General features: G+C 40.9%; 1 protein-coding gene across 2 annotated transcripts; it reads left to right on the plus strand.

Annotated features, from left to right (window-relative positions):
• Window positions 1-1,199: 1,199 nt before the first annotated feature.
• Window positions 1,200-12,669, plus strand: rfng (RFNG O-fucosylpeptide 3-beta-N-acetylglucosaminyltransferase). 2 transcript variants are annotated; one of them, XM_088927224.1, is made up of 9 exons: window positions 1,200-1,586; window positions 4,082-4,686; window positions 8,133-8,181; window positions 8,735-8,837; window positions 9,342-9,495; window positions 9,980-10,065; window positions 10,441-10,606; window positions 11,005-11,090; window positions 11,492-12,669. In XM_088927224.1, the coding sequence occupies exons 2-9, from the start codon at window positions 4,162-4,164 to the stop codon at window positions 11,556-11,558; spliced, it is 1,236 nt and encodes a 411-aa protein (XP_088783350.1). In that variant the 5' UTR covers window positions 1,200-1,586; window positions 4,082-4,161; the 3' UTR covers window positions 11,559-12,669. The 2 variants fall into 2 exon arrangements, with proteins under 2 accessions (XP_088783350.1, XP_088783349.1); XM_088927223.1 differs by having other exon boundaries at window positions 1,243-1,586; window positions 8,133-8,211.
• Window positions 12,670-12,748: the final 79 nt, after the last annotated feature.

A 12,748-nucleotide genomic window follows, 5' to 3' on the forward strand; every position in this document is an offset into this window, starting at 1 on the left:
TAAGCGTGTTATACAACAGTTTGCATAGAAGAAAATTATTTCAGAATTCAGAATTTTGAGGGCGTTTTGAAATTTACATAACAGATGCAGTATCCAGTAGATACAGTAAATGTTATGCATTGCTCTGTCTTTATTTTATGCAAATTTTGCTAGTACATTTGGCCTGAATCATGCTGAATAAAACAGCAATTTATTTAAGAAGGGGAAAGAAAGTTCTAATGTTACAGAACTAAATAATCATGTAAACTGGTGGCAGTAACTCTTAATTTGGAGTCCTAAAAGATTTGCTTTTTTCTCACTTGCTGTTTCTGTTTATAAATAACCAAACCTTACAGGTCTTGATATTGTATTGGATGTGTCCTGATGTCTACATCAGTGGTGACACTTCTTCTGAAATGACACCCCATCCAGTGGTGACATCTTCTTTTGAAACCATGATAACAAGTCCTTGCTTTTGTCTAGCACTTTTCACCCCAAAGTAATCCGAAGCACTTTGGAGACAGGAGATGACCCACACCATCCTCCTCTGAAACAGAACCCACTGGTGTGAGGGACAGTAATCCTACGAGACAGCAGCTCAGGTGAAGAAGTGAGAGGTAACTTCAGTAACTGAATTAAGGGAGAACTTTAGATTGGCCACATTGTGCAACTTGAGAGCAGAGCTTGGACAGGATACTGAGGTAAACACCCACCCTCTTTCAAAAGGTGCTATGGAAACTTTCTCAAATACTCAAATAGGACTACAGATTAAAAACTACCTCAAAAGACAGGACCACATACTGGGTCATTGATTTTGAAATGTCCAGAGAGAATAGAGCCACTTACTGGTCCACTAACACCAGCCACAGAAGCAACCTGGATTTCCTTTGGAGGTCTTCCAAAGCTCACCAGTCCCAACCTTGTCAGACCTTCAGAGATCTGACAAGATCAAGCCATAATTTGGCATGTCACATACATTTGTTTCTACTGTCGTATTTGGTCTCCAAACATTGGCAAAAAAATAATTTTCCTATTTTCTTTGAAAACCATGGAAATAAACACTAAATAAAGTGATGGAGATACATACAGACGACGGTCATGGTTGCTTAAAAGCATTTTAGGACGGATGATTTGCGAAAAGATACCGACAGGGGGCGCTGAGTTTCAAAGCTGAGCGCGCTTGCTTCTGCTGCCCAACAGGACACAGTGGGTTAATAATTTGAATCCCAAATGTTTATAATCGGAGAATCAGAGGTCAATGCAAAATCGGAGATAGTGTAACACTTGGAAAAGTAAAGCAAGCAGTCTGGTCTTTTCTTTGTCGTACTGTAGGCGTCGGGAGTGAACAGGGTAGAATCGTCCTGACGCATTAAGATAGAACTGCGTGCTAGTGAAGGCAGAAGTTTAACTTGTGGTTTAGGAGCCAAAGTAGAGAGGAAACAAAAGGAAACGACGAGGATGGAACTGATCAGTAAGCCGTGATATCAGCATCGCCTTTTCTGGCTATAATGAGTTTAGAAAATCTTCTGTTGACTGTAGTCAGATTGTAACTTTTGATGTATGGCGGGGACTACTGTACGTATAAATGTATAACCGGGAGCTTCTGGGTAAGGAAACTATAATTCCTCATTACTTTACTTTCTGTTTAACACGATTTACTATAGTTAAAATAGCCATAATAACCGTAATATAATAAGCAGTGTGATTTTTAAAAAAAAAAATCAACGCGTAACTAAATATTTTTTCATTGAAAACAGTCATATGTTATATTTTAATGTATTTCTCTCAAATTAACATGACATATAAAGTGTTTCGTTTTGAAAACAGGGAATTTTAGTTGCTGTACTGCCACGCTTATTTCCCGATGTAATATTTAAGTTCTTGAAGTTCTTTTATTACCTTCGCTTTTGCAGCAGAGCTCACGAGCGAGAAACATTTTTGTTTATTAAGTATCATTTGTATGTAGTATTCTCCTTGGGTTGATTGTGGCTGTAATATGCTTTTTCGTGATTAATGCTATTAAATTACAGCATTTTTTCCAAAAGATTTTCATTGGCTGTATATGAAGAAGAGTAAAAATTCACTTACGTTTATCCACTTAATGTTTTGTCTGTATAGGTTGCAAATATCAGTCTTAGTTTTTTGTATAGGTACTGTGTGATATTTGCTTCTGCTTGACATACAACTTTGAGTTATTGTCATTTTAAAAATGCTACTATGTTATTGTATTTCATGCATTTTATACAGTTCCTGATTATTAAAAGTATACGAATCGATATTTATATATGTTTTGCATGGAAGGAAATTATAGTATTGTACGTACTTACAGTTTACAATACAAGTAGGTTTAGTGTATATACAGTACATGCATTTAAAGCAATACATACAGTACATCATAGAGCTACAGCACAATAGCCTATTTTCAGAGAATTTGGCAAGGGATTTGAAGAAAGCTACTGTATTCAATAAAGGGACGTCTTCCTTAAGCAGTGCAAAATATCCAGCAAATACCAGAGTTTTTTTAAGGGGGGCAGTACATAACCACTGCAGCTGGCATTTGCCACTCCATCTGGGGCCAATATTGGGGTACTGGGTTGGGTTTCCCTAAAGAAAAAAAAAAACGTATCACTCAAGATTAAAGAAAGATGGAGTTGTTATATCCCAGGAGTATAGTACAGTTTCCCTAGTGCTCAGTCTCCTTAATGATCCAAAAACCAGCCAAATCTGTTATAATGCTTTCAGAATTGTGCCAGCTGTGCAGGATGGAAAGGAACTCTTAAAACAAACACACAGCGACTATTGTTTGAAAACATTTCTCAGGATAAACTAAAACAAACTGGAACTTGACACCATCTGCTATAATTGCAGTTACCAACATAACATCAGTTACAGTTAATAAAGGCGAAGGGACTTCCCTGTGTCACTGGCCCTTCAGTTCATCGCCCAGACTGTACTGGATTTATCTTAAAATCAGTTTGCCATTCAGGATGCTTCATTTGATGAGAGTGCAATGCTTCAGTTGAGTTTTAGCTGTCAGAGAACACCGTCTGCTGCTGGTTTAAGTGTCATTGCTAAACTGAAAATAGAAAACAGGAAATTGCACTCACACTGAAAGCAAGGTTCCTTATTAAGTGTAACATCAGAACTTGCTGGCAAATAATAGAACATTAATAACATACTAAGTGAAAACATACTCTCGCCTAACCAGAACAGAGGCACTGCTGTTAGTTTTATGTGGTTTCTGGGCATCTTGATTGTATAAAAATAAGTACAACTGCAATTGCTGGATTGCTGGAAACACAGGGATGGGATTGAATTGAATGATTGTGCAGCTGTGTGTTTGTGTGGGTGAAACAGCTGAATTAGGTAACTGTTTAGTCAGATTTACAAAGAAATGTAGTGAAAGATGTTATTGTACATTTCATACTTTGAGGCACGAAAACGCCTTGTATCCTTTTAAGGCAAGAGTTCTAGGGATTGTGTGTGTGTTTTGACCTAAAGTTTGGGCTGTCTACCAGTGAACAGACATGATTATACTTGGTATATTTTTAAGTATCTGATTTTCTACTACCTCAGAAGTTTAAGATTTGCAATGCACAAAGGCAACACAGTTTCATAAGGGCCGCAGCTTCTGCTTTATTGGAGATAACTTGAATTAAATGGGAAAGTTAAAATAAGATACGGTTGAATGAGATCCTTGGATAGTTAACTACGGGAAACTGAAAAGCAAGCGTGTAGATAGAATGGCCTTCTCTGCTTTGTAACCTTTTTTTTAATGCTTTTAAAGCAAGTTAACCCTTGTATTCATTCAGGGAAATAGGCTGAATGAAAACCACCAGACACACGTCTGAATGTCGAAGACTTTTACTGTGTACCACTTTCCCAGGAATTTGTTGTGTTGCCCTGTTTTGACAGCCTGTGGCATTTTTACTAGCTGACTGGGTAGGGCTGAAAAATGATCTGAAGAGAGCACAAGGGTAATGCAGCCGAGTCATTTGCAGAGGTGATGTGAAGATGAGAGGGCAGTTGAAAGGTTAAACATGCAGACCCCGTGCACGGTGTTTCTTTCTGCTCAGGAGTCTTTCTGTCTGTTCTTCTCCAGGATACACAATGGCGTGACAAAGATGGGCAGCAGAGGGGAGTCTGTGGCTGGGCCTGGCGGCTGAGTCCTGCCACAGGACGATGCACCTGTCCCGGGTTGGGATCAGTAAATTGTGCTTTGTGCTGTCCCTTGCTTTCTGTGCCTTCCTGCTGCTGCTGATCCCAGGGCTGCAGCCCCCACAGCGGCCTGTTGACCCCCCCCAGCCTCGACCTCATGGCAGGACCAAGGCGGGTGGGGAGGGGGGGGTGGGCCAGCCACCCAGCCCTTCGGGGGCTTTAGAAAAAGCTCATGAAGCTCAGGTGATGGGCAATCCCAGTACAAGGGGCCACGGTACAAAAGGAGAAACAAAAGAAGTGGACACGTTAGGGGGACAGGCCCAGACACCCAAAGCTAAGAGCTCTGCCCTGATTAACATGGCCGTGGGTCAAAAAGACTCTGCACAGTTTTCTGGGAGCAACAGTCTCCATGATCTCCATGGACTCCCTCGTCCTAGGGACAGACTGGAGCTGGGGGACATATTTATTGCTGTGAAAACAACTAGGAAATACCACAAGTCTCGACTGAACCTGCTTTTCCAGACCTGGATTTCTAGAGCCAAGGAACAGGTAACTACAATCCTTTTAAGGACAAATTTCTCTCTGGCCTCTCTCAACCTGGACGCCTTTGCCCGGCTCCAGTTTCCAATTTCCAGACCATGGATCTGAATCTGAAAAGGAGGAATGTTAAAACTTACCAAAAACCCCACTGAAATGTCAGTGTATCGTGCTGAGGAGTTTCTGTAACATTTAAGAAGCCTGCTCTCCCACTCTCTGTACCTGTGCCAAGATAAAGTCGTCCTATGGTTTCATGCCTGTTATCCCATCCCCCATAATAACATGCTTCCAACAGTTTGGAAGCAATTTGGAATCCTTCTTAGTCATGGGATTGTGTTCAGTCCCAGAATGCTGAAAACCCCACAGTACTTATGTAAACCACATTTCAGCAAAGCCAGCTTACCAAAAACACAGCCATTTGTTACTTATTTGTATATAACAATGTAGCTAAAATTCAGGTTCAATCAATGATTGCCTCACATTTATTGCTGCTTTTCACTTGATGCTTATATTCAGTAAAGCTCATATTTTGCTCTTTACATGTAGCTCACATATATATGTGTGCAATTAGGTCCTAAGCACTCTCTGAAATTAAGAGGAATTAAATGCTAATTTCTATCAAAAAGTTGTGTTCATATTTTTAAAATATCTTTAGATCTTAAAAGCATGCAGCCCCTTTTAAGATTGTTTCAAGGTTGTATGGCTTGAAGCAACTCTTCTTTTAATACCTTTACTTGGTAAAAGTTATTAAAAATGCATGGAAAATCAGTCTTTTCTCAGCCTTTTAAAATCCAAGAGGTACTGTCATCTGAAAAAGTAACACCAGTTGTGCTAGTCTTATACTACTATACTTTTTTTATATAGCACCTTTCATTGTACATCCCCTCCTGTCACCGTGTGGTAAAACAATAAGCTGTATGAAAGAGTCAGTTGTTTAGGACACCAAGTAAAAGTGTCTGTAAAAGAAACAATTTAGCAAGCCTGGAGCATGGCATCTGCTGACAGACTGTGCTACAAGGTTCGGGTCTCCAGCAGACTCTTGCCTGGGAGGAAGATCTTCGGGGAATTTGAAACTGATCCACGTCTCCCAGCCTCCAGGGCTACTGTTAGCCTCAGCCAAGGAATATGGGCTTTTTCTCTCAAGGCATGACGCAGGCAGAAACCACTGCGTGTGTGCTGCTGCTAAGCTGACAGCCCACATAGTTTCTTTCAGATGGCGGAGGAACTTTGATCTGCTTCTCAGCGGTTTGCGCTTTGTACCAGCTTCTCTTGTGGCAATTAAGGTGAAGCTGCCTTTTGCCCAGTTCTCTCTGTCCTGGAGCCCCAAACAAGATAGCCTGCTTTCTGTGAGGCTGATAACATTGAATGAGGATTTAGGATTAGGAGGGGAATGAGGGGGTTGTGATTTTCTGTGCAAATGTAGCCTCTGTTTAGTGCAAATGTTGGAAAGCTTTACAGCAGTACATTGTAAAAAAACAGAACCTAATGCTCGGCAATGGCAAAAAAATAGAAAAGAATGTTTTGTACCATAGAAGTATCAGGTTTGAGAGGCTCATGACTGACTTCAGGGACAAAGGGAAAATGCTTTCAGATGGTATAAATAAAATGTTCAATAGGCTGTTTTATTAGTGAAGGAAAGAAACTTAACTGAAACTTTTGCCGAAGGAAATTTGTAGGCTGATTTCCTTACAATATCGGTTTGCACGTCAGCAGTCAGAGTGAGAGCGAGACAACCCACTGTTTAATTGCTTTAAGGTGTTTAAAATGTCTTGAAGGAACATACAGTTTCTAGTCTGTGAGCTGGGTAGGCCTCAGGCCAGTGTCAAAGGTCGGTTCCAGGTTTGAAAGGAGGGATTGTCTACATGTGAGGGAAGGAAATGGGAGCCTAAATGTTTATTTTCAAAGTAAAAATCTGAATGCGTTTCCCTAAGGGACAATGCAGTCTGTCAAAAATATAGAACAATATGCTGTACGTTTAAGTAGAAGGCCGTTTCTGAAACCTTAAAACGTCTTAGCACCTGCCTAGACTAACAACTAGCTTGAAAGGGTGTGAAAACCACTTGAGGTGCATCTTAGGTTATTTCCCTGAGTATGTTGTACTATTAATGCATACTGTATATCATCACAATCTTTGTTTTTTTTAATGTTGAAATTATTTAAAGAATTAAGCAGTGTTAGGTGCAACTAAGTCAAAAGTGGTAAACAAAAAATAAAATGCATGAAAAAGGATTATAGGTAGGTTAAGGCTACAGCAGGCTGTAGTTCCAATATAAACTTACAGGAAACACCAGGTGCTTTTCAGGAGAATTGCTAATAAGCATTTTCCAAGAGTGTAGGAGAGCATAATTCGTCTAAACTGAAGATTCAGAAATTTAAATATTAATACACAACTTGATGAAGTTCATTAAATATATGCAATGACAGATTGATTGCAAGGAATACAAAAAACATTGCTACTGGAATGTTTTGGTTTGCAATAGCCAAAGAACGTACATTATTTCTGCATGTACAAATGAGAAATAACAGTTTATGATGAATTACAATAAGAAATTATCTGTAAGATACCTGTTACTATTGGAAATCTGAACTATGGATATAATACATTCAAGGTTCAGGCTACGTAGGGACTTGTGTTCATTGCCAATGAAAAATTGTGCATCAACTGAGTACCAGTAGAAACCAATAACTCCTCCTGCGGAAATTACCTCATTTGTGTCTACTGAAATCACTTGGAGGCCATAAGTACATATGTTTTGAGATACTTGTATTAACCTCCACAAAGTAGTTCAGGTAGGTAGCTGTATCATCATGCGTAGGCTGCAAAGGAACAAGTAAAGGTTTATTCCATGCTGAAAAGAGAAGAAAAGAAACAACGTTTCAGCTGTGGAGTCTTCTTCGGGTGTCACAGCCAAAACATTGTGTTTCTTTTTGTCTCTTTTCAGCCTAGAATAAACCTTTTCTTGCTCCTTAGCTTCCATGAAGACATCTTTCCTATTGGCATCTGTCCCTCTGCTCTTTTGGTTTTGGTATTCCTGTAGGCCTGACTCTGCTCATGATTAATGGTGTCTTATTCTCTGGGTAAAGAGAAGGAGGAAGAGCAGTATCTAGTGGAAATCCAGTGTTGTCAGATTTGTAGGAAACCTGCTGTCCAAAGAGGTATTGGCTTTATAGCTGTAGCTTGACAAGCCAATGTTTGAGCAGACCTGCTTCAAAACCACAGGCAAGTTCAGCAAGGCTGAGATCCACCCTGCCTCAGAAAAACCTGAGCCTGCTTCATAAGAAAGGGTGTGGCAGCACTTCTTAAGATCCAAGACACTTATGCAAATCTCTGAACAAAAAGAACCGCATTGTGCGTCACACAATTAATACAAAGTCTTCACTGTTTTTCTTGGCTCTTCATGAAAGGGTGGAAATAAATGCTTAATGTAGCACTCATCCTTGCTCTCTTCTTTTTTCAGACATATATATTCACAGATGGGGAGGACAAGGAGCTGAGAAAGAAAGCAGGTAATGCAACAAGCACAGAGCAACTCATGAGTGAGTGCATTATTACAATCGCATTTTGCAGTGGGACCCCAAAAACAGTGATAAAGGTTCATTCAAAAAGTGGAGATTTTGATTTTGGAACATGATGAGGAATATTTTGAAACTCAGAGGACACTAGATCAGAGATATAATTTCAGATCAGGAAAGGCATTATTCAAAAAAGGACAAACGGTTCTTTCTTCACTGACCTGTTGATTTCCAGAGTGGTGAAGCACGATTGACCAAGAGTAACCAGGTATGAGTTGCCCAAGCTATCCGGAGCTTTCCATACTGCATTGACCACTAAGACTTGCTGAACATTTGTGAACCAGGTGACAAAACCTGCAAATTAATCGAGAGGATGAGAAGGAAACGAGTCTGTCGTAGAGAGAAGGGGGAAGGCATGATCCTAGTTTCAGGATAATTTGGGTTTTGGGTTTTGCACATTAGCCGGTAGGTTTGCCACCTTCAGATATCTGATGCTGTTGAATTTAGCCGTTGCTAGAAGAAACAATACTCTCCTTTCTGTTCACAGGGTCCCACATGATCAACACCAACTGCTCGGCAGCTCACACTCGCCAGGCCTTGTGCTGCAAGATGTCGGTGGAGTATGACAAGTTCATCGAGTCGCAGAGAAAGTGAGTACTCCCAGGTGCCTGCTTGCCTGCATTGCCTTACATCTGCTCTCCTTTCAAAACTACAAAATTGTAACGGAGTACATTTCCTCATGTCAACATTCCATCTGGTCAGTAAAACAAATGAAAACATTTTAAAATGTATCTGCAAACATATTGGTATTAGCAGAGAGAAGCCATGTGCATCATTTTATTCTTTGTTATTGGGCATTATTTTTTGCAATGTCCCTTTGTTTAGAGTGTATATTCAGTAAAAAAAAAACAACATTCTGCTATTTCAACAAAACCAAACATATTTTGTACTGGAGTTTCATCTTTGTATGTTTTGTGGATGTGGCTTGTTTCGATGGGTTTTCACAGGGTGCAGTAGGTAATGCTTGTGAAGATGTTTGGAGGGTGTTTATATTGAAAACACCCATTTAAACCCTGTGGAGCAGACTGGGGATGCTGTGCAGCAAGACACTGCTGTGGCATCTGAGCCCTGCGTTGTGTTTCTTGTGCGCCCAGGTGGTTCTGCCATGTGGATGACGACAACTACGTGATCCTTCCTAGCCTGATGAGGCTGCTGTCATCTTACTCCCACACGCAGGACGTCTATCTGGGCCGGCCCAGCCTGGACCACCCAATCGAGGCTCCTGAGAGAGTCAAAAGTGATGGTCTGGTGCGTTCCTGTTGTGCTTGAACACTGTTTCTTTGCATCTTCCAACGTATATAGTTTTAGTGTGAAACTGAGGTTTTCGGGCCACTACCTAGGTGACCTAAAAGTGGATGTGTGAACAAATAAAAGCATTGCATTTAACAATGGGGATTTTTCCTATCTGCACAGTGACACAGATGTGCTACCCTCTCCGTGCCTTCCTGTAAAAGAGTCTACTGTACATGGCAATGGAATGGGTAGCTGCTGAATGGTATAGATGTATGATTGGTTGCTGTTCCCTGCCTGCACTAGGGCAGCCAGCTCTGCTATGCTGTCATACAGATGAGGTGTACTCTCTGTGGCTCCATGGTTGTGCATGTGTGTTTTGGGAGAGCTCTTTGTGTTTCCTGTCCTCCTGTACATTGTCTGCGCCATGTGTAGACTGCATTGTGGTGAATGAGGTTTTACTTCAGCACATTGACCGATACTTTGCCCCCGTCTCCTGCAGACATCGGTGAAGTTCTGGTTTGCCACAGGAGGAGCTGGGTTTTGTATCAGCCGAGGATTGGCACTCAAGATGAGCCCCTGGGCCAGGTGAGTGAGGGCCTGCTCTTTCAAGCTGGACATCATGGGGAAAAAAGCAGATTGCATCCGGGCTTATACTGGGTTGATACTCGCCTAGTAATTTTCTTATTTTACTATGTCATTAACATCCATAAACTGTTCTACTTTTTTGGATGTATTAGAAAAATATACAGCAAATGAGCACGTCTTTGGATAATGTTTAGTGTAAGAATTATCAGTTATAAAGCCTAGAATATTATGCTTAAAAAGACATCCACCCATACCTGGGAGGATGTACTACCTAGTGCTGGGTGTACTGCCCAGGACATTTAGAAATAAAGGAGGTGTGACTTGGACCACCATAACAGGATAGTACACTCACCTTGCCATCATTCATCATCCCAGCCTGGGCAATTTCATCAGCACTGCTGAGAAGATCCGTCTCCCTGACGACTGCACCATCGGTTACATCATCGAGGCACTGCTGGAGGTCCGCATGACACATACGCGGCTCTTTCACTCTCACCTGGAGAATCTCCAGAGGCTGCCCACCGACACAGTGCTCGGACAGGTCAGACAGCCTAGGAAACACCAGGGCCTCATTCAGGAGGATGGGCCTTGTGAATGGTCTAAAAATGGTCAAAAACTTTGCTTTCTCCCCTTTCACGTACTGTTTTTCCATGATTTCAGCTCATTTTGATTCTTACTTCTTGACGTTTAGGTTAAAAATAAGAAGGAGTCACTTGAATGGGATTTTTTTCTTAAAATTTAAGCTCTGTTCGGCCCTAATCAGACAACTACATTTAAGAGGTTGAAACTAAGTGACTTGCTTTATGAAGTCCCAGATGCATAGGTTTTGGACTTTCGGATCTTGATTTTGCCATTGTATATCTTTGCAGGGCCTAGGAAAGCAGGAAACTGCAAATCTAGAGTGTGTGTGTTTGAGTGCCAAGTGTGTTTGTCCTGCAGGTGACCCTGAGCTATGGTGGATATGAGAATCGGAGAAACGTGGTCAGTATTGGTGGAGGCTTTTCCCTGGCAGAAGACCCATCACGGTACTGGTATTCTAACAATGCAGACACACATCATGGTGGGGACGTTGGGTGATATCAACACAACTGCCTTAAGACTTTTTCCACTCCTTAGAAACTGGTCTGGCTGCCTGCTTTACAATTCATTAGAAGTCCTGAAGCATCACGTTTTTCATACAGAAAATTTACTCTCGTCTTCCCAGCTGCGTTAGATGTTGTGTTGCTGTATTGCAATTGATTTCTTGGATGATACTGAAAAAATTACAGCAGTAACTTATGTTAGTATTGCACAATTGTTGAAACATACTATTGAAAACACATACCTTAATAGAGTCTGTAGGTTTTCTGCAGTGGTATTTCTTCATAATTGTTCATTTTCCATACACATCTGAAAACTGTCTAAAAAGCTTCTCCTGCCTTTCTAGGTTCAAGACCATCCACTGCCTCCTCTACCCTGACACAGAATGGTGTCCCAGCAAGAAACACCACTGACTCTCCTTGCTTTCCTGTTTCAGTACTTGGCCCTCTTACCTGGACACTAACTTAATGGTGGGGGTGGTGGCTCACGAAGCATTCTGGCCTTTAAATAGTCCATCCCAGCTTAGATGCACTCCCTCTGCTGCTTCCTGAAGAGTGCACCATGTACAAGGAATTGTATGTAGCTACAAACCCGCTGCACTTTGCCTTTTTCAAAAACCCGTTTCTTCATCTCAAGAGCTGCATTGCTGCAGTTAGAGCACAATGGCTACAAGCAGAGGAAACAAAGGTACTTTTGTGAAGGTGTAGGCTGCTTTTAGCACAGCAGCCAAGAGCAAAGGAAAATATTTTAAGCAGATGTAAAATCAAACCCGAAAAGTTATTTACTGCTTAATGGAGACGCACCATCCTCTTTAGCAGTTTGTTGTTTTACCCTTAGAACACTTTTATTATTTTCCTTTGTCATTGGTCTCATTGCTAAATAATCCACATTCTTACAATTTACAAAATGAAGTATGAATGATATTCATTTGAAAAGTCTCTCTTCTTGTCCATTGTGCCTTGAAAGGCACTGTGTTTTTCCACAAAAGGATGGTCATGCACCGGTTATAAATACCTTCACTTCATTTCTGAGTTCTGGTTATGAAGATGTTTTGAAATAGAATGTGCTGAAAATATTTTTCAAGTCAAAAGGATTTTGATTTGTCTTTGTAACAGGTCATTTTGATCATGGTTATGGCAGGACTGGAATGTTTATTTTCATAGTAACCGAAGTGTACGTCTAAGGGGATTCAGTGGAAGCATTTACACATTCCCACATTCCTCTATATAACGTTGGGTCAAGCCTATCTCTGATACAAAATTCTCTCTTGCTTCTGGTCTTAATTGTCCAAGTATTAAGTGCCTTTTTCTTAGAATTCTAGAAGCTTTTTTTGATCTCGGCCCTGAGGTGAAGAGTGTTCTAGAGCTCCCTAAGAAGGATTCTTACTTCACTGTTTATTAGCCCTTCACTGCAGGCCAGTGTGGGATTGAATTGTCTCTTGCACTTGGCTTGCCTTTGTTTTTCTTTCCTTGCTATGGATTTGTCTTATGAATAAAGCATGCAGCAGAACACACAAACCCCAAACAGGAAGCCAGTTTATACTTTGTGCATTACTTGAATAATAACATACTGTATCCCAGTTCATAACCATAAAAACGGCACT

Source organism: Atractosteus spatula, chromosome 11, assembly GCF_055471065.1.
Source record: "Atractosteus spatula isolate fAtrSpa1 chromosome 11, fAtrSpa1.hap1, whole genome shotgun sequence".
NCBI lineage: Eukaryota > Metazoa > Chordata > Actinopteri > Semionotiformes > Lepisosteidae > Atractosteus > Atractosteus spatula.